This window comes from Marmota flaviventris, chromosome 7 (genome assembly GCF_047511675.1).
Source record: "Marmota flaviventris isolate mMarFla1 chromosome 7, mMarFla1.hap1, whole genome shotgun sequence".
Classification (NCBI taxonomy): domain Eukaryota; kingdom Metazoa; phylum Chordata; class Mammalia; order Rodentia; family Sciuridae; genus Marmota; species Marmota flaviventris.
Window position 1 is genome coordinate 97,474,564 of NC_092504.1, and position 22,680 is coordinate 97,497,243.

Genomic DNA, 22,680 nt, shown 5'->3' on the forward strand with positions numbered 1-22,680 from the left:
TGCCAATCTTACTGGAGTGAGATGGTATCTTAGGGTGGTTTTGATTTGCATTTCTCTGACAGCTAGAGATGGTGAGCATTTTTTCATGTACTTGTTGATTGACTGTATGTCCTCCTCTGAGAAGTGTCTGTTCAGGTCCTTGGCCCATTTGTTGATTGGGTTGTTTGTTCTCTTATTGTCTAATTTTTTGAGTTCTTTGTATACTCTGGATATTAGGGCTCTATCTGAAGTGTGAGGAGTAAAGATTTGTTCCCAGGGTGTAGGCTCCCTATTTACCTCTCTTATTGTTTATTTTGCTGAGAAAAAAACTTTTTAGTTTGAGTAAGTCCCATTTGTTGATTATAGTTATTAACTTTTGTGCTATGGGTGTCCTATTGAGGAATTTGGAGCCCGACCCCACCAAATGTAGATCGTAGGCAACTTTTTCTTCTATCAGACGCCGTGTCTCTGATTTGATATCAAGCTCCTTGATCCATTTTGAATTCACTTTTGTGCATGGCGAGAGAAAGGGATTCAGTTTCATTTTGTTGCATATGGATTTCCAGTTTTCCCAGCACCATTTGTTGAAGATGCTATCCTTCCTCCATTGCATGCTTTTAGCCCCTTTATCAAATATAAGATAGTTGTAGTTTTGTGGATTGGTTTCTGTGTCCTCTATTCTGTACCATTGGTCCACCCGCCTGTTTTGGTACCAGTACCATGCTGTTTTTGTTACTATTGCTCTGTAGTATAGTTTGAAGTCTGGTATCGCTATACTGCCTGATTCACACTTCCTGCTTAGGGTTGTTTTTGCTATTCTGGGTCTTTTATTTTTCCATATGAATTTCATGATTGCTTTCTCTATTTCTACAAGAAATGCCGTTGGGATTTTGATTGGCATTGCATTAAACCTATAGAGAACTTTTGGTAATATCACCATTTTGATGATGTTAGTTCTGCCTATCCATGAACAGGGTATATTTTTCCATAAATGTTATTCACCACATCAATAGACTTAAAAATAAGAACCATATGATCATCTCGATAGATGCGGAAAAAGCATTCGACAAAGTACAGCATCCCTTTATGTTCAAAACTCTAGAAAAACTAGGGATAACAGGAACATACCTCAATATTGTAAAAGCAATCTATGCTAAGCCTCAGGCTACCATCATTCTGAATGGAGAAAAACTGAAGGCATTCCCTCTAAAATCTGGAACAAGACAGGGATGCCCTCTCTCTCCACTTCTGTTCAACATAGTTCTCGAAACACTGGCCAGAGCAATTAGACAGACGAAAGAAATGAAAGGCATAAAAATAGGAAAAGAAGAACTTAAATTATCACTATTTGCAGATGACATGATTCTATACCTAGCAGACCCAAAAGGCTCTACAAAGAAACTATTAGAGCTAATAAATGAATTCAGCAAAGTGGCAGGATATAAAATCAACACGCATAAATCAAAGGCATTCCTGTATATCAGCGACAAATCCTCTGAAATGGAAATGAGGACAACCACTCCATTCACAATATCTTCAAAAAAAATAAAATACTTGGGAATCAACCTAACAAAAGAGGTGAAAGACTTATACAATGAAAACTACAGAACCCTAAAGAGAGAAATAGAAGAAGATCTTAGAAGATGGAAAAATATACCCTTTTCTTGTTCTTTTTAAAACCCTTATTTACTTTCCGCTTTTTCCTTCACTAGCTCTCCATTTTTTCTCCTCAAGATTTGTTCTTCTTCATCCTTCTCCTCAGTTTCATATTATGCATTTTCTTTCATCCTTTACTCAACCTTTCATTTCTCCCCTTTTCCCTTCCCTCCTCCCTTGGTTGCTATGTAGTAGATGAGTCACTCTCAGGTGGGAGGAAACTCTAAGGCTCCATAAAAGCTGGTGAGAAGAGACAGAGTTCTCACTTCTAAACCAGCCATAAGGAAAAATGGAGCAAGCAAAACTCTTCACTGAAACATCCAACAAAGTAAGTGTTGGTTTGCTTTTCAAATGTAGCTTCATTAATCTTTTTGTCATTAGATGTACTTTAGGCTGTTAAAGATACCATGTGAATATATATACACCATGCTTTACACAGAGGAAGTATTCCTGGTCATTTGCAAATTGATTTTTCAAAAACAATTTCATAATTGTGATACAGTAAGAACTCTTATCATTTAAAAAACAATTAATCCTTCTGTAAAGTAGAACAAAATCTTTCTAATGCTAAAAGAATCTGTCAAATACAGCCACCTACTAATGTAGAAAAATCAATAGATAACTATCAATGCTTGAGCTGTGTAGAGATTTTAAAATAAAAATGCAATAAATGAATAAAGGTTATAAGGCACAAGAACTATGAAGATAGAATAAAATATTCTGCATGATGTTTTATGGAAATGACCATAAAGAAACAAAATTAACATTATTTCTTTTCCTATTTCCAATATAATAGTTCTCTTTTCTTATAATAATCTTTTCACAATAAATTCCAGTTTTCTCTATTTTTTATTAGTTGCTCAAAACATTACAATGATCCAGTTTTCTCTATTTTAAATAGATGATTATTATTAGAAATTACAATGTAGAAATCTAGATTTAGAAAACTGAACTGGGATCCATAAACCAGTTGGGCAACATTAATATCTCATGACATTTGGAATACAGATGAGAAATTCCCTAAGTATCATTCAGATAACTGGAATAAAACAATTTTGAGACAAAGACTACATATCTCTATATGTATATAAAGATATAGATATATACACATATATAATCATATAGATATAGATATTGTCTATAGAGATATAGATATGCATATATAAATATAGATATATATGTGTGTATATATATAAATCATTTGTCTCCCAATTTATATTATTCATGTATAAAAATATACATGTGATTATTTTCAATGAATGAAGTCTATTACCTATATTTCAAAGTGATAAAGCAGAATGACAATTCAGTATTGTAAGTGGGAATGTAACTAAATGTCTCACTCAATTTTAGATTAGTAGGAATAAGACCACTTTGTCACTTTATCTTTATATACATAGGTTATCACATGCCGGGCAGCCATTGCCTGGACAACAAATGCCCCCCTGTCTATTGAGAAAGTTGAAGTTGATCCACCAAAAGCTGGTGAAGTTCGAATTAAGGTAAATATAAATGAGACTTTCAGTAGGCATGAATGCAGATGTGTGTTTATAATTATTTTTCATTTTAGGAGAAAAAAATGACACTTTGTATTTAAAGAAAATCAGGAATTCCTATGATTTACACCAGCTCTATATTACTGTATTTAATAGTAAGATCATTGCATTGTGTGAAAATGTCAGAAACATAAGGTACATAAATATTGAAATGTCACTAAATATTTTAAATATATTATTGTTTTTAAATTTTGAAAATCTACATGAGCAATTGTTGAGTCATAAATCTCTTTTATTCACAATTATAAAGGTATTCTGATTATAACTGCTGTGGTTTGATTGCCCCTTCCAAAACTCATGTTGAAATTTAATTGCCAATTTAAGGGTATTGGGAGGTGATACCTTTAAAAGAAAATTAGATCACGGAGCTATCATCTCATGAATGGATCCAGACTATTGTTGTGGGAGTTGGTTAGTTATCATGGAAGTAGGCTCCTGATAAAAGGGTAAAATCAGCACCCACACCTCTCTCTCTGTTTCACACATGCTCACTTAGCCCTCTGCCATATTAAGACACAGAAGGGAGGCCCTTGTGGGGTGCCAGATTCCATACTGTTAGATCCAGCCTCCACAACTGTGAGCCAAAAAGAATTCTGTGATTTACAAGTTACGCAATCTGTGACATTCTGGTGTAGCAGCAGGAAATTGGAGTAAGATAACAACAAGCAGATTCTCTACTCCCAGTGGAATGGATGAGAAAACTGAGAACCCTTCCCCAACCCATCTCCTACCCATGGAGTCTCCACTCTAGATGCATCATTTCTAGGATACCTGACCCAAATCACCCACCTTCCTCCCCAGCGCTCACTAGTAAGGAAGAAGATCACACCAGGCAGGGCAAGATGAGAACTATATGAACATACTCAGGCTATAATGGAATAGTAGTTCAAACAAGCATTTTTCTCCCAGTTCTGGAGGCTGGAAGTCTAGAAGATCAGGGTGTCAGCATGGTTGAGCTCTGGTGATGACTCTGGCTCACAATGACTATCTCTTTGCCATGTCCTAGCAAGGTAGAGAAAACAAGCAAGCTGTCTGGTTTCTTTTTATAAAGATAGTAATCTCACAAGGGGTGTCCTATCCTCGTGACTTCATCCAAACTTAATTACCTCCCACCAAAATATCCATCTCCAAATACTTCATCACATGGGGGTTAGGGCTTCAATATGAGTATGAATTGGACCCAACTCAGTCCCTTGCAAGAATTTACCAACTCATAGGGCAAAGGTGTCATTTTAGGTAACAAGTCATTGCCTTCACCCCCAACTTTATTGCATTAATGTAGAAATTTTAACCACAGAAATAGGCATGAAAGATTCATAATTCTGCAGCCCTGCTAAGGGGGCTAACTTTATTTGGAAAAGAGTATGAAAAGACTCATGTCTGAAGGGATTGTCAAAAACATTAGAGATTGTCTTAGTGTGTTTTCTGTTGCTATAACAAAATACCTTAAACTGGATACTTTATTTTTAAGAAGAGACATATTTAACTCACAGTTTCAGAGGTCAAAGAGCATGGTGCTAACATGATTAGTTTCTAGTGATTAGTTTTTGGTGAGGACAACATGCTGTGTTACAACATGGCAGAGAAATAGAAGGAGAAATTCTCTCAATAACTAATCCAGTCCAGCTAGACCTAACTCGTTCCTATGAGACTATAAGTTATTAGTTATTGAGAAACACATTAATCGATTCATGAGTTTAGTGTCAACATTACCTAATCACCTCACAATAGAACCCACCACTTAAAATTATCACCACTGTTTTAGTAAGCTCTTTCCTGCTGTGACCAAAGACTTGACAAGAACAACTTTAGAGGAGGAAAAGTTTACTTGACTCATGGTTTCAGAGGTCTTAGTCCTTAAGACAGCCAACTCCATTATTCTGTACCTGAGGGGAGACAAAACATCATGGCAGAAGGGTGTGACAGGGGAAAGCATCTGGGAACAGACCTACATAGCTACAGGAAGCAGAGAGAACTCTGCTCAAAAAGGACAAAAAATATATCCAAAAGCGCACCCACAGGGACCCACCTTCTCCAACCACACCCTACCTGCCTACAGTTACCACCCATTTATCTCTATCAGAGAATTAATTCACTGATTATGGTAGAATGCTCATAGCCCAATCAATTCACCTCCAGACTTTCTTGCTTTGTCTCACACATGAGCTTTTGAGGACATCTCCTATCTAAACCATAACAACCACCTCTCAATACTATTATATTGAGGACCAAGCTTCAAGCACATGAACCTCAAGCTACAAAACATATCCAAATCATAGTAGAGATCTTAGTGATGAGCAATTAAGAAGACTGAAAGCTCCATGAAACTGGTAGCAGCAGTTTCATGGAGCTTTCAGAGCGCCACCCAAGGATACTATTAAAAGGAGTCGACTAAGATCATGTTCCTCTTTGGGGGTCCAAAAGACTATGGATAAGCACTAGGTGGCTTTCCCTCAGGAGCAACTAAAATGGGCACTTGAAAGCTGCTAATTATTACTAACCATGAGGAAGAATGGGAAACATTCCTCAAGATGCTGACCCAGGGGAAAATTCTAGGAAGCCAGGTTTAAAAATAAAAATATAGGGGGAAAAACTGAAAACCTAAGTCTGACACTAGAAAAAGCACAATGAAAGGAATGGAAGGGGATAGGAAGAAGAGACTAATCAAAATCCAGAGATACTATTCTATTATCTAAATATTCAGTTTTTGACAAATCCTAAGACATGCAAAGAAACAGTTGATCATTATACTGGAAAAAAGTAAGCAATTTAAATAGCTTTTCAGAGATCTCAGAACTTAGTAAAGATTTAAAAATCAGCTATTATAAATGTTCAGAGAACTAAATAAAACAATATAGAAGTTATTTTTAAAGATGACAATGATTCATCTTTAAAGCAACTAAATTGAGCTGAAAAGTATAATCACTGAAATAAAATTTCCATAGGAGGCATTCAGGAGCAGAGTTGAGCAAGCAAAAGAAATAATCAGCAAACTTTAATATAGATCCTTTGAGAACATTAAAATTCACCAAACAAAAATCATAGAGATGAAGAATACCTTAACTAACTTAAAATTTTACTAAAGGGGTTCAACAGCAGAATAGAACAACCAGAAGAAATTATCTGTGAACTCAGGTTAGAAAAAAATTTAATCAAGGAAAAAAAAGGGAGTAAATGATTAAAGGAATATTAAAGAAACTATGGGATATCAATAAGAAGACCAATTTATAGAGTTTGGAAATCCTAAACAAAAGAAAGAAAAGATTAGAAAGCTTACTCAAAGAAATAATGAGTGAAAACTTCTCAAATCCAGGGAAGAAAAAGGGCCAAGAAACCCAAATAAGATGACCTCAAAGATCTATACTGAGATATGTTTTAATCAAATTGTCAGAGTTAAAGAGAACATTACCAATAACAAAGTGATTAGTCACATACAAGCGAATCTCAATAAAACTATCCATGGTTACAGAAAAAGACCCCAAAAGGTCATGAAAGGAACAAAAAGTCCAACAAAACAATGCTATTTCTCACAAAACTGTCCTCCAAAAGACAAAGAAGAGTAAAGACTTTCACAAACAAAACAAAAGCCAAGGAAGTTCATCACCACTAGATGGATCTTATAAATAAATAAATGAGTTCTTTAAGTAGAAACAAAAGGATGCTAAACAGGGATTTCAAGGTGGTTTTCAAGAGATAACTAGCCCTAGTTTGCTTCTCCAGGGAGTGGAAACCAAGTAACAATAAGTGTGTAACTATTTGAGGAGATGAGGGACTATAGGTGAGCCCTGGAAGTTGATGGCACAGTCTAAAAACCTCTGGAGGGAATATGAGCATTGTAAACGTTCCTTAACCTGTTTTGTGAGAAAAGTGGGACACAGCCTGCTTTCCATCATAACTCATTTGGTGACAACTGAGAGGCATGACAAGAAGCAGCAGCTGCAATCAATAACCTTGCCCACCATACCTGGTAGATTCCGATCTTAAAGAACAGGTGGGAGATGTTTCCAAGAACCTTGGCTAAGAAGAATTTTTGACCCGTTTTCTTTTCTCCATCTGTTCTTTTATTATTACTTTTTATATCTCACCATTTTCTCTTACTTTTGTCTTATTCTGTGTTTATTCTTTAATTGGATTTTTCTTTTTTCTAATTTTTCCCTCTTGATTTGTATTTATATAATTTTCCCTTTTTTGTTCTGCTTTTTATTTTATCTATATTTCCTCCTCCTCCTCCTCCTCCTCCTTCTCCTCCTTCTCCTCCTCCTTCTTCTTTTTCTCTCACAACAATATGGTATTGGCATAAAGTAGACATATGAGCCAATGAAATAGACTATAAATAAACTTACACATAAACAATAAACTTTGATGAGTATGCCAAGAATACACAATGGGGAAAAGATAGTCTCTTCAACAAATAATGTTGGGAAAATTGAATATCCACATTCAAAAGGTTGAAAATGGAAATTTTCTCATGCTGTATACAAAAATCAATTCAAAATTGATTAAAGACTTAAACATGAAGTCTGAAACTACTATAATAAAACATAGGGGAAATATTTATGACATTGTTCTTGGTAATGACTTCATGGACATGAAGAAATGAAAGGAAATAAGTACCAGAATGAAAAGGCAACCAATAGAATGAGAGGAAAATATTTTCAGACCTTATAAATAATAAGGGGTAAATATCTAAACTACATAAGGAACTTCTATTAACTCAATAGCAAGAAAAGAATGTAATTGGCAAAAGACCTAAATATGCATTTTTTCAAAGCAAACATACAATTGGTCAATGTGTTTATCAAAAAATGATCAATGTTTATCAAAAATGCTAATTATTATGGAAATGCATATCAAAACTGCAATGTGATATTACCTCATACCTGTTAGGTTGTCTATTATCAAAAAACAAAAGATATAAATTCTTAGCAAGGATGTACAAAAAGTTAGAACTGTTGCTAGCTATTGATGGGAATTCAAATTGTAGCACCCATAATAAAAATAATATGGAGATTTCTCTAAGAAATTAAATAATAGAACAACCACATAAGGCAGCCCCTGGGTATTTATCCAAAAGATTGAAATCAGTATGTAAATACTGCTGATACAACTCTCCCATGCTTATGTCAGCACAACTCATAATAGCCTAGATGTAGAAACAACCTAAATATCCATCAACAGATGAATAAAGAAAATGTGCTTTTTGCATGCATTTGAATACTACTTGGTTTTTATAAAGAAGGAAACTCTGCAATCTGTGATAATATATATGAACCTTGAGAACATTATGCTGTAAAATAAGTGCATCACAGGATGACAAATAATATATAACTCTACTGATATCAAATATCTAAAATAGATTCATAGAACCAAAGACTAGTGTGGTGGTTTCTAGAGCTGGGAGAAAGAGGGAAATGGAGAGTTACTAATCAGTAAGAATAAAGTTTCAGTTAAACAAGTCAACATCATTTATTAGAGAGACTGTCTTTTCTCCTGTGTATATTCTTCCTTCAGTTGAGTTAAAAAAAAAAAAACTGCTGTACCATATTGTACCTGTAGTCAACAATAATGTATTGTACACTTAAAATTTAATTAAGCAAATAGAAATCATATTAAGTGTTTTTAACACAATAAAATAAAAAGGAAAAGCAAATCTTAAAAGCACAAGAGAAAAGAACATATCACATAGAAGGTAACCTCAATAAGACTAACAATTGATTTAACATCAGAAACAATAGAGTTCAGAGGGCAATGTGATAACATACTTAAAGTGTTTGAAGAAAAAAAAACATTGACCAAGAGGAATCTAGCAAAACTATCTTTCAAAAATGAAGGCAAAATAAAGACATCACATATATATTTTAAAAGAGTAAGATAACTTCTTGCTGATGTACCCAACTTAAAAAAGGTACTCAAGGTAAATTCTTTAGTCTGAATTATACAAATTAATAATTCCTTAAGTGCAAATTTTACTTTATACACAAAATATTCAGCTATCTCCAAATTAAGTCTTTAAAACTATTGAGTGCCTTTAAATGGGCATTTACTCTTTTTTAATAATTTTTTTGTTTTAAAACTTGTCAGTTTTTTGTTTTAAAACTAAATACAAATTGAGAAAATAAAATATCCATCAGTGGGAAATTTTAATAATTGCCTAGATTCAATCATTTGATGTTTCACTTATATTAAAATTCACCTATAATACATAATTTACTTCAAGCAACAAATACATTAGGTATATTTATTAGTAATGACTGAACCTACATTCTGAAAAATTTTTAAATGCATTTATGTGATTAACAAACATAAGAACGATATGAGATTCTACTTTTAGTCTCCAGTTCCTGCATCTTTAAACATTCTGGCAGTAAGAGAGCTTTGCCCCATCTAGGATTCTTCTACTAGGTTTCAGAAAATAGCACTACATCTTGTCCTACTATGGCCAAGACTATCAGCACTGGATTGCCAGATCCTGCTTCCAAATCTTTATTATTAATCATAGTAAGTTTTTAGACTTTCAATTTGCACTTGTTCAAAGTAGAGCATTCTATAGAACAATCAATTTCCAATTGTTACCTGCAGAAAAATTTAAATGTACCTGATAACATAATATGGAAATTTGGTTCCGGTTTTACCTGTTAACTAGGGGTAAATCATTTCTTAATATTTCTCCTCTGAACACTCTCTTTTTTTCTCTTTTGCATCTTTTTCTCTATTATGGTCATTGGCAATGGATAAACCATCTTAAACACATTTTGATGTAAAGTAACACTTTCTGATAGAGTCAGATTTGATCCTGATAGGGTTAGACACTACTATCTAGTAAAATAGTTTTACCACTGATGTTAGAATGCTTTCTATGTAATTCATTAGAAGTTCTCAATAGCAACATTTAAGGGATTTTTATGCCTTTTTATTTTATTCCTGTTAGCTATGGAGAGTCAATATCTTCTTTCCTTCATTAAATAAAGTGGCAAAATTCATAACATTTTTTTAACAGTTAAGGTATGTCCCAAACTAACTAGGAAAGTGGCAATATTGCTCTTCACCCATTAAAATGTTTAGGAGAGAAATAGTTTCTTTATTACCACTGTCTTCTTGTGACTATTTGAGAACCACAATAGCATGTTTCTTCTCCCCCTTGTCACCCTTATCACAGCACAGAGCAGCCTATCAAGTGTCCAATAAACTTAGGAGAACTGACACATAATTGATAAATAAAGAATAAAATAATATTCCCACTAGAAACACAAGATAATTCTAGTTCCTCCACATTCAGTGTTTTGCGTAATCAATTATTTTATTTTAGTTCTTACAGAGACTGCATCATCATATTATTTTAAATTACATTTTCTTAATGACTAAGAAGTTTGAGTATGTTTCATATACTTTTGGCCATTCAGATATAATTTGTTGTGAAGTAGATTATAGTGTCTTGTTCCTTTTTTCTATTGGGTTGTCCATCTTTTCCTTATTTATTTGTAGACATTCAATATATATATATATATATATATATATATATATATATATATATATATATATATATATTTGTCTAGATATGACTCCTCAGTTGATTATAACTGGGGCAGATTTCTTCTTCCACTCTGGTTTCTTTTCACTCTCTTGTTTACACACTTGAAGAGAATTTCATAATTTACTGAAGTCCAATTTATAAATGTTTTCCCTAATGATTAGTGCCTTTTATGGCCCAATTAAGAAATCATTCCCTGGCCCAAGATCAGGAAGATAATTTCCTTGTTTTTGTCTAGAATCTTAACTGGTTTCCACTTCGCATTTAGATCTACAAGTAAAAAATGCCTGGCAATAATTCTTTTGTGTTTGCTGTGAGGTAGAAGTCCAAGATTAACTTTCTTCCTACTTATATAACAAATTGACCTAGTTATTTGAAAATTCTGCCTTTACCCCTACACTTTAGTGCCACTTTTTCTCTAAATCAAATGGCTAGTATGTCTGGGTCTACTTCTTAATTTTAATTCTGATCCATTAACCTATTGGTACATTTATCATTGTACCAAAAACAAATGCTTGCATTATCGTAGATTTATATTATCATACAGAATAAGTCCTATAATTTGTTCTTCAAAATTTCTTGACTATCCTTGGCCTTGTTCACTATTTCATTGAAATGACTCAAAATGTTATAATTCTTCATCATAAATGTTTATCAGAATTACCAGTAGACTTAAGCATTGAATCCTCCTCTTCCATTTCACATCTCATCTTCAAAGAATTTTCACCTTGTACCATCAGACATATTTGAATAAAATCTAAAATAGAAGGGCAAAATATATTTTTAAAAAAGAAATTTTGCATTTATTTTGTAAGAAACTGCTAGTCAACTTTTAATCATTATGACCAGAATACCTAAAAGACCAACTTAAGAGGAGGAAAAGTTTATGTTGGATCACGGTTGCAGAGGACTCAATCCATGATGAGTTAAAACAATTGATCTGGTCCTGGGGTGACACAAAACATCATGGTGGAAGGGCATGGCAGAGGACAGGTGCTCAGCTCAGGGTAGCCAGGAAATCGAGAAAGAGTTAGTGTCAGGGACAGATATAGTCCTGAAGCCATGCCTCAATGAACTACTTCCAGCCATGACCCACCTACCTATAGTTTTTCATCACTTCCCAGTAAATTCATTGAAATTAATAATTTCATTTGTTACAGTCACACGAATAAAGGTCTTTAAAAAGTTAAAAAAAGAAATTATTAATCCATCAAATAAATTAATCTACTGATGAGATCACATGCTTCATAATCCAACATTTCATCTTAGAATATTGTTGCATTTACTAACACATGAGCTTCTAGGGGCAATATTACAGATCCAAATCATAACATTCTACCCCTGGGCCCCCAAAATCTCATGACTACTTCCCAATGAAAAATTCCTTTTAGTACATCTGCAAGAGTACCCATAATCTCCATAGTTCCAGCATTGCTCAAAAATCTAAGTGCATAGACTCAAGGCAAACCCTTAGCTGTCAGCTCCTATAAAACTTATAAAGCAATTTAGATGCTTCCAATATACAAAGCACAGAGGAAACACACATAATCTCACACATGAGCTTTTGAGGGAAACCTCACATCTAAACTATAACACTATGTCATTGTGCAAGACAATTAACTTATTTTTAGTGGTGGCAATCTCTTCAAGGATCCTACTTCCTTGACCCCAGTTTTAGTGCTTTGTCTGGCAAGATTTCAAGAAAACCACCACATACTTCAGTTTCTGGATGTTGAGTTTTGGGACTTTACATTTGCCCCACTGGGTTTCGATTTTGCTTTGGTCCCATTCCTTCTTGTCCCTATTCCTCCCTTTTGGATGGATGTTTTCTCTGTGCTATTGTATATTGGAAGCATGTAAATTGTTTTATAATTTTTACACCTCACAGCTGAGAGGTTGCCTTGAATCTTGGAGGTGGTTTTGGGCCCAGAAGCAGAAAGAACAAGCAAGGAAGGGGCCACAGGGGCAATGCATCCTTTCAGGGCACACCCCCAGTGATCCATCTCTTCCAATCATGCCTCATCTGCTTACAATTACCACATAGTTTGTCGGTTCAAACTAGGATGAACTGATTGGGTTATAGCTTTCATAAGCCAATTCTTTACCTCTGGATATTGTTGCATTTACACAGGAGCTCTTGGGGATACTTTACACCCAAACCATAACAGAGGGTTGATCTTTTCCACAGCCCCTCTCTCTCTTCCCTTCCCAGCTGCCATGAGTTGAACAGCCTTCCTCTGCCACATCCTTCCATTATGGTGTTTCTGCCTTGAAGGCAGCTGACCAAAGGCTGAATCCTCTGAGACCATGAATCAAAACAAATCCTTCCTACTCCAAGATGCTCTTGTTAGACATTTTGTTTACAGTGACACAAAGGTGACTAACAAATTCTATTCAGTTTATTTCATGTGAGATCTCCCAGTTAGATTCAGGTTATACATTTCTGTAGGATATTACTGAATTAACATTACATTCAATCAGTTGAAACTCAATTTGAATTTATCCCATGGCTTGTCATCTGTTGCATATATGGTGCCCAGCTTTTTTACTTATCCTTGGAAGGTTGAATCTGGAAAAGCCTTGCTTGCCACAACTGAAAGCTGAATACTCTATGTAGAATTTCTCAGTTATACTTGAAAATAATCTTGCTAGTTAAGTTCTAATTTCATAAACAAGGTGCTTGGTTTCAAATTTTATTTTGAACTAGTTGATGCAGTGTGCCAAAGCCTAGATACTAGAAAACCAGGGACATTTCAAATAGCTCACTGAAATTGGGGGAGAGGGATAGACCATAAAGTTCATTCAAAGTACAAAATATAGAAGAATAGCCTAAAGTAATTTGAAAAACAAACAAAAGAGTGAAAAGGAAAATTATTTTTATTTGTAGAGAAACCTAGCCAGTTATTTTTCTGATAGAATAGGGATTGAATATCAAGATGCATGATTAATCAGAGATTTCCTGCAGACAAAACTCAAGGCAGAGAGACATGAGCTTGCAGGACAGTTATGCAAGCAAAAAGCCTGAGCAAACACAGCAGAACCCATAGAAATAAATATTTTCAACCTCCAAAGATCAAAAAGGAATAAGAAAATAAGTCATCATGGAACTGAGCAATCAGATTTGCAAAAAGTACCAAAGCTCCAGGGTCAATGACTGTTGAGTAGAGAAAAAACAGTGAAGAGAATATCTAAATGGAAATAGTGCCTTATGAGTGTACCAAGTGAAATGTGCAATGAGAGGCTAACCTTTGATTTGCCACCAACTCCTTCCAACTGTGAAATCTCAATACCCTGGGGGAAAACCAACTTGCCTTTGTTACTAGAATAGCTGGATAAAGAAACTGATTACAAAGAGAAAAAGGAAAGAAAACTGTGCACCAAAGCAGAGTATTAGGGGGGGAAAGGGGCCTTTCACCTATTCTTTTGGATATTAACTGCATGTTATGAACTAGCACGCCAAGATCTGGGTGGGGACTTAACATGAAAAGCCTTGTGTTTCAGCTTCTTCTACTGGCAGGTAGAGGGCAAGGCAGGGAGAACAGCATAGATATTATCACCCACGGTTTCTTCCATTAGGGTGTATGTATCAAAACAGATGCTCAAGTTTGGGTTGTGTGCTTCATCATATCTCACAGAATGCATAGCTCCTCTTGACAAAGAGCCAGAAAATAATTCAGTGGTGTTTATGATGTTAAAGAGGTCTAGGGGAAATTATATAGACTGATAAACCAAATGCTTTGGTCCTTTTCCTGAAACAGCTCTATTATAGGGACACAATCAATAATGCCTCAAATGTATAGCCCAAGTTTTAAAGAATATATTCTGCCTCTAAAGTTGGAAATATTGCATTTTTATGAAAGACTCAATCATTTTATGACAAGGCATTTTATCTCCAATCATGTAATCACCTTTCAGATTATATCCTCTGGGATCTGTGGTACAGATAAGCACATCCTGGAAGGAAAAGACAAAGTACCATTTCCTGCAATTTTGGGTCATGAGGGAGCTGGGATCGTAGAGAGTATTGGAGAAGGTGTAACCAGTGTGAAACCAGGTAAGTAAGGGCCAGATACGGTGTCAACTCCTGTTCAAATTAGCTTTTTAATTATTCCCCAACAGCACTGTAAAATACAGAATCCATCATACGTTGATAAAAACATTAAAATGCATTCACACACCAGGTACAGTGCACGATATAAGCAACCTAAGATTCAGAATCTTCCAGTTTGGGTTTGGGTAGCTAAGACAGGAGGATCGCGAGTTCAAAGCCAGGCTCAGTAACTTAGCAGGTGCTAAGCAATTCAGTGAGACCCTGTCTCTAAATAAAATGCAAAATAGAGCTGGGGATGTGGCTCAATGGTAGATCGAGTACCCCTGAGTCCATCCCTGGTACCCTCCCTCCCCTCCCCCACAAAAAACACAATCTACTCATTTCCATACAGATTATGGCAAATCTATATTCCCAAAATTAAACTAAGAATTGAAAATATATACAATGTATTGTAATACCAGTAAATTTAAAATATGTATGATTGACAATTTTTTTCTACACACACACACACACACAAAATAATCCTCTAAATTGTCTGGAATAGGTATCATTTATAAAAGTTTCTTTCAGACTTTGTATTTGCATTTTTATACTGTTCATGTTTCAAAACTTTTACTATGTTATATATGTTATTCTAACAATAAACACACATGTCATAGATATTTTAAAACCACTTTGTGAGGAAATAGAAGCCTTGGCAAAATAATCATTTTATTAATTTAGCTACTTAATGGCAGAGCAAGGATTAAGGACACAGGAAGCCTTCCCTCAAATTCTAGACTCTTGTTCAATAATAAAACATTTCATAATAAATATTAATTCTGGTATTAGCATTGGAGTATTAATTCATTGTTTCAACAAATATCAAGTATATATTAAATGCAAACTTGATCTTTCTCCTGGGATAGAACACTACCAAAATAAGTCAGGCACTTTGGCACGTACCTGTAATCCCAGCTACTAGGGAGGCTGAGGCAAGAGGATGGCAAGTTCAAGGTAAGCCTAAGTAACTTAGCAACATCCTGTCTCAAAATAAAAAATAAAAAGTGTTGGGGATGTATCTCAGTGATAGAGTACCCCTAAGTAGTTCAATCTGCAGTACAAAAAAAATGCTGTCAAAATAGAGGAGCCTTAGACCACATATATTGATGCCACTGTCTTACCTTTGATTCCAATTTTGTGAAACATAAATTCCCCCAATTTTTTTCTACTTTGAAGGTCCATTTGCATTAAAAATTGACTTATTTCTATTCCAAAGTGAAATTATAAATAACTTCAAAGATAATGATAACTTTCATTACAACCAATCACAAATATTTACTATGAATGATACCTTATAGATAAAGGTGGGGTTTATTACATTCAATGTCTCCACCCAGTTGGTAATCATTTTCTTTGTTCTTTTTCCTTAGGAGATAAAGTCTTAATGTTCCCTCTTCCAGAGTGCAGAGAATGTAGTTCTTGCTTGCACCCCACGGGCAACTTCTGCTTGAAGGAAAGGTTAGTTTCAATTTCTTTGACTTTCTTTCACCCCATTTGCTTTCATTGGTACAGTTATCGACTTAGAGCTAAATCCTTTATTTCTCTTTTTGTCACTATGTATCTGTGGCACAGTATTCTTCCTCCAACTGGATTAATGTTAGATGGAACCAGCAGATTTACCTGCAGAGGAAGGAAGATTTATCATCTTTATGGCACAAGCACATTCACTGAATATACTGTGGTACATGAAATTGCAGTGGGGAAAATTGATGATGATGCTCCCATGGATACAGTCTGTATCCTAAGCTGTGAGGTCCCTACAGGCTTTGGAGCTGTATTTAACATTGCAAAGGTAAGAATGTGCTTCTGTGTTGTTTTCAGTGACACTGTCTATATAACATCTAATTGAACTCCGTTCTCTAAACTTCTCTGAACTTCTTCCATCACAGATAAAGCCAAAGAGGCCTTTTCTTGCCTCACAAGAGGAAAGTTCTTTCAACACAAGAGCATCGGCTTTGGATGCCTAATTATATTCTATCCTCTGAATTTGCAGGTCACCCCAGGTTCCACCTGTGTGGTTTTTGGACTTGGAGGAATTGGCTCAGCTGTCGTCATGGCCTGCAAAGCCTCTGGTGCTTCTAGGATCATTGGGGTTGACATCAAGGAGGAGAAGTTTCCTCGGGCAAGAGCATTAGGAGTCACTGATTGCCTTAATCCTCAAAAACTCAAGAAACCTGTCCAGGAGGTGGTGGTAGAAATGACTGGCAAAGGTGTTGACTTTGCCTTCGAGGCCATTGGACTTATTGATACCATGGTAAGTTATCTTGAAGCACTGCCTGTCAATATGAGTGTACACATTAACTTCATGAAGACATTACTACAATTTTGGTATTGATTTACCTTTTGTGTGTGGGGGGGCATGTTGAAATTGTTTGGGTACTAGGGATTGAAGTCAGGAACATGCTAACCATGCACTCTACCTCAGCCCTGATAAAATTATTATTATTATCTCTGTTTTTATTTTAGAACTGGGGATTGAACTCAAGGCACTTTACCACTGACTTATATCCCCAGCCCTTTTTTAAATTTTATCTTGAGACAGGATCTCACTAAGTTACTGGGACTGACCTTGAAATTGCATGCATATACAACAGTACCTCCCCCAGCCAAAAATAAATACTATAACTAAAAAAAAATGAACACATCTTTCATAATTTGTACTGTGCCAAGTAATTAATATATTTTATCCCATTTAATCTGTATATCATTTTTACATTATTCTCATTTTAAAGATTGAAAAACTTAATCATAATGAATTTAAGCAATTTGTTCAAATCATAGTGACTGTCCTGCATACTGTCCTATTCTATATGATTTCTCCCATACATCCTCCCTGAGAACACGTTCTGCAGTTGTGAGTTGAAGATTTAGGGCTGCTGAGAAGCTAATCCATCCATCTCTGAAATTAGGTCGCAACTTTGGAATCGTGCCACCCAAGCTACGGAGTGGCTGTGATTATTGGATTAGCACCCACAAATTCACAACTCATTTTTGACCCAACGCTGCTTCTCTCTGGGAGAACCCTGAAAGGTGGTACTATGGGAAGTGAGTATTTTACTTTCCTTTTTGCCTTTTCCAGAAACCTATACATCCTGTGTGCTCGTTGGCAAGCAGTGGAGGGGAAGGAACATAGGAAAAATAATCCTCTTTGAAAGGAAATAGAAGACAATGTACCAAATGTAGGAAAGAACACCTTTACCTCCTCACACTCGTATTTATTACATAGAGGAGCAAAAGGACATGAGCTTAACATCATTGATAAGATACAGAAGAGTCACTTCTTAGGGTTCTCATTAGCACTCTCACATTCTGTAATTGGTGGAGAGCTACAATATTTTTCTGAACCACTCCCCAGTACAGAATAAGACTAGAAGAAAATCATGCTGTGTTGACCCCTGGTTGTCACCTCAACAATCACCCTAAGTGTCTTCTTCAGAACAAAACAGGCAACTCCAACGTGGAGTCATACTTGGATATCTCTTCTCCAAATGTCTCCAATTTCCCCTTGTACAACACCATAGTTGGATTGTTTCTGCTCCCTTGAAATCTCACACTATGGAGTAAATTTCAATATGTGAACCCTTGAGGGGCATGCTAAAATCATATCTAAACCATATTATTATCCTTGATTTCATGGAGGAATTTATTCACTTTTTTCTGACATTCATATCTTCCATATCTCCTTCTCTCACACAATATATAAACACAATAAGGAAAATCACAACCAAATTCTCATTCTGGAGGCAAAAATGTGTAATGGTCTTTTCCTTTTAATCACCTTCATTTGATAGATTTCTTTTTTTTTTTTTTGGTAATTTTTTTTTTAATTTTTTATTGTTGGCTGTTCAAAACATTATATAGTTCTTGATATATCATATGATAGATTTCTTAATTACTAAAAATCTTGCATACCAATAATATTATAACCCACCATTTTAGTCCAATTGACCTATTGCTATGGTTTAGAGTTGAATGTCCCTCAAAGATCTATGTGTAGAAGGCAGGTGCTGTGGAGCTTTAAGAGGTGGGGCCTTCTGGGAGGTCTTTAGGTCTTTGGGGGCATACCCTCAAAAGGGACTCTGGTGGAACTCCATTCTCCTTCGCCCCTGCTTCCTGACTCATGATGTAAGCAGGTTTTTTTCTAACTCATGTTCCCCATCTAGTACAGTCTTAGAGGCCCAAAGTAATGTCCTACCCCTCTCCAATCTTGAACTGAAACCTCCAGAAATATGATAACTTTTAAGTTAATTATCTCAGGCATAGCATTGGGAACTGGTTAATACACTTATTAAGAAACAGAATATTTTTGTAGCCTGGTTCTGATAAAGAATACGCTGGCTATCTCTTTTTTTAAAAGAGTTCAAGTTTTCCTTTAAATTCCATCTTCCCCCAACCCCACATTTTTATTGGTGCATTATAATTGTACATATTGATGAGATATTTTTTACATATTCGTACATACACACAATAAAAATATAACAATATAATTTGGCCGATAATACTCTCCAGCACTCTCCCTCTCCCTCCCTGCCTCCCACCCCTTGGTCTCTTTTCTCTACTGATCTCCCTTTGATTTGCATGAGCTCCAACCCCATCTCTATTTTCCTTTCTCTTCTCTAGCTTTCACATAAGAGAGGAAAGAGGACCCTTAACCTTCTGAATTTGATTTATTTAACCTTTTTTTTTGGGGGGGGGTGCTCTGGATTGACTCAGGGGCGCTTAACCAATGAGCCATATCTCCTGCCTCTTTTTATACTTTATGTAGAGACAGAGTCTATTAGGGCCTTGCTAAATTGCTGAGGCCGGCTTTGAACTCCTGATCCTCCTGCCTCAGCCTCCTGAGGGGCTGTGTGCCACTGCACCCTGCTAACCTCATCTTAATTAACATTTCATAATAGTCTTAAATAAATTCTAAATGGCTATAAAGAACTGTGCTAAGAATATAAAGACCTGGATTCTAGGTTTAATGTTATGCTTTCCAGATGTACATTAGTGTTGTAAAATATACCTCCATCCCCAGGATTTGTTTTAATCAACTATCATAGAATACATACATATAGAAAATTTCCTTGAAAGAAGAGTATATTACCTCAGTTCTTAAGAGAAGGGGGCACTTCACTCCATGCAGGGCCATACAAGGAAGCACTAGGCTCAATCAGGAGACAGAAGAAATTGAAAATCAGGATCAGGTCCTCGTTTCCCTGTTATTGAAGATTAAACACCCAAGAAATGCCAAGGAAAGAAAACAAATTTTATTTAAGGGATGGAACAGACACAGACTTCTCTAAAAGGGAGAAGGAGACCCAGAGCTGGTATCCATGGAAGGGGGGTTTCCTACCTCTTTCTAGATTTTAGGTTTCCTTTCTTCTCATGCCTTCTCCTCTTCTTATCTTGACTATATGAGCAAAAGACAGGAAAAGAACAGCCCAGGGGCTGATTGCTTATGTTAGAAAAAATGCCTCCTTCCCCTGCCTGGGGGAGGCATTAGCCAACAGTTAATGGGAAAGTGCTATCTACCCACTTCCTTTTCTTTGATAATCAGCTACCTATCCTTTGCTCTAGTCTCAAAATGACATGGGAATCATGAGTCACTGACTTTATTGTGATATTTACTGAAAGGAACAGAAGACAGAGTAAAGAAAACTCAGAAATTTTAGAATTAACTTGAAATCATTTCAATGGTTTCTGAGCTACAGGGTGTTCTCTAGTTATCTGGTAACTGGCCCTGGGGTAATTTAGGACAGGGGTATACTGTCTCACTGTGAAGCCTGATAAAAGGGGAGGGGAGGGACAGGGCTTAAAGTCTTGGGCTTCTTGGTGTGCATGTCAGGCAAGTTGTTTACTATCCCTTGGAACTAATTAACCTTGGAAGGAAGGTTCTTCCCCAGGTCCCGAAGCCCTCAATATGTCAAAGAATTTTAAAATATGGAAAATTTTAAAAATATATATTAATATAATCAGTGAAACATATCTCACCTCTCTAAACTTTAGACCTCACAGTTATAAATATGGAGAAAACAATCCCTGCATCTGCCTTGCTCCTAGTGATTATAGTAAAGGGGATCTAGGCAGGGTTCCAATAGCACCTAATACAGCTACTCTTACTCTACTTCCCTGCCCTCGAACACCACTACACAATTAGGTTTATTTCAAAGATTGAAATGTTAGGTTTGTGAAGTTTGTGTTATATATATATATATATATATATATATATATATATATATATATATATATATATATCAAATTGAACCAGCTAGAAGTTAAATTGGTTTAGAAAAAATTAGTGTCCTGATGACAGGGCAGAGCTGGGGTCCATGACAGCATTGTGTCTGCTCTGCCAGTCCACTAGGCTTACCTATACAGGGCTCCTCGATGACTCTGAATGATCTTAACACTCCTGAGCAGCACCCAGATGTGGAGGATCTGGAATAAATTGCCTTTGCTTTTGATGCCAAGATAAAGGATCAAAAGGTGAATGGCTAACTACCTCCCATGAATGCTTTTGCCAGTTTTATACACAAATAGTTCATTGGATTCTTTGATTAGTTTTGTTATTTTCAGGTCTTGCTATTTTTCTCCTTTCCTTCTACAGATTATAAAACCAGAAGCTGTATTCCTAAAATGGTAACTGACTACCTTCAAAAGAAAATCAATATAGACCCACTTATAACCCATAAATTGCCTTTTGAAAGTATCAATAAGGCATTTGAATTGCTCCAAGGTGGACATTGGTGAGTATTTGTGTGTGTGCATGCACGTGCACACATACATACATCTGTGTGTCTGTGTCTGTGTCTGTGTATCTTACACATGCAACTTTTACCCAAAATTTTATAAAACATGAGAGGGCATAGATCAAGTGTGAAAGTGGGCAATTGTGAGAAATGGTTTAGGGGGCAGCAATAAAAGAGCTGTGAGTCTGTTTTGAAGAGTGCCCAGGCTTCCATTCAGTCACTATGTAGCCCAAATGGCTGCCTTGATCTGTGCCACTGCTCCTGTTTACAAAATGGGGATTAGGGTTCCTGCTCTCTTGAGAGACCATATGAAGAACAAATGTAAAAATAAAAATGATCAGTGAAAGAAAAAGCACTGTGAAAATAAGCTTTCATTGTTTTCAGTTTAAGTGCTAGCATATATATGACAAAGAGAATAAAATGTATATTGATTACCAAACTGAAAAGCCCAAAGTTTTAAAATGACCTTTCAGCATAAAATTAAGTAGCTACAAAAAAACCCTGCTTTTATGAGTTTATTTTCAATCACAGTTTACTATTTGACATTTCAGAAATATTTCCAATCTTCATACATTCATGAAGCACCTAAGAGTTTGTGCTAGACACACTGGCAAATCTAATCACTGCCTTTAGGTCATTGCCCATTTGGCCCTTGAATGTAACATGCTGAATACATGAATAACTGCAGCGTGGAGCTAGATGTGATGTCTGGCCAAAAATTCAAAACTCAAGATTCAGGGGAAAGAGACCTCATTTCTTAATGAATAGAATAGGATGATCTCTCAGGAAGAAGGTATCCATTGGCCTTGGGAACTTGTAGGTCTATAACAAGAAGAATCATCAGAGTACAAGGCATCGGAGAAATTGGGACTGTATACAAGAACCCAAATAGTGAAAAATCCAACATGCAAGGAAGAGTTCGTTCTTGTATAGAGTAGTGAATATAAAGACTTTGACTACAAAAATATTTTCCTTATAAAAAATTAAAATGCAAGAACTTTTACACCTGAAGAGAACCAGATCTCCTTAGGATATTACCTTGCCTTTCCTGAGCCTAACTATATGATATTGCTGTGAAATCCCACCTTACAGTTTTTTTAAAATAAACCAATAATAAAGTTTGGTTGAAATTAT

The 22,680-nt window shown here is 35.7% G+C and overlaps 1 protein-coding gene across 1 annotated transcript; it reads left to right on the plus strand.

The window, feature by feature from the left end:
* The first annotated feature begins 1,909 nt into the window (after positions 1-1,909).
* LOC114081523 (alcohol dehydrogenase 1-like) lies at positions 1,910-21,547 on the plus strand. The gene is made up of 8 exons (XM_034635504.2): positions 1,910-1,963; positions 3,036-3,137; positions 14,635-14,773; positions 16,183-16,270; positions 16,385-16,604; positions 16,806-17,066; positions 17,722-17,857; positions 21,405-21,547. The coding sequence occupies exons 1-8, from the start codon at positions 1,925-1,927 to the stop codon at positions 21,545-21,547; spliced, it is 1,128 nt and encodes a 375-aa protein (XP_034491395.2). The 5' UTR covers positions 1,910-1,924.
* The last annotated feature ends 1,133 nt before the right edge of the window (positions 21,548-22,680 follow it).

What these genes read in the sequence shown, in the direction of transcription:
- LOC114081523 (XM_034635504.2), top strand. Translation starts at nt 1,925, where the DNA reads ATGGAGCAAGCAAAACTCTTCACTGAAACATCCAACAAA. An exon ending in TGTAACCAGTGTGAAACCAG is followed by an intron (nt 14,774 to 16,182) that starts GTAAGTAAGGGC and finishes CTTTTTCCTTAG; the next exon opens with GAGATAAAGTCTTAATGTTC. An exon ending in CTGTATTTAACATTGCAAAG is followed by an intron (nt 16,605 to 16,805) that starts GTAAGAATGTGC and finishes CTGAATTTGCAG; the next exon opens with GTCACCCCAGGTTCCACCTG.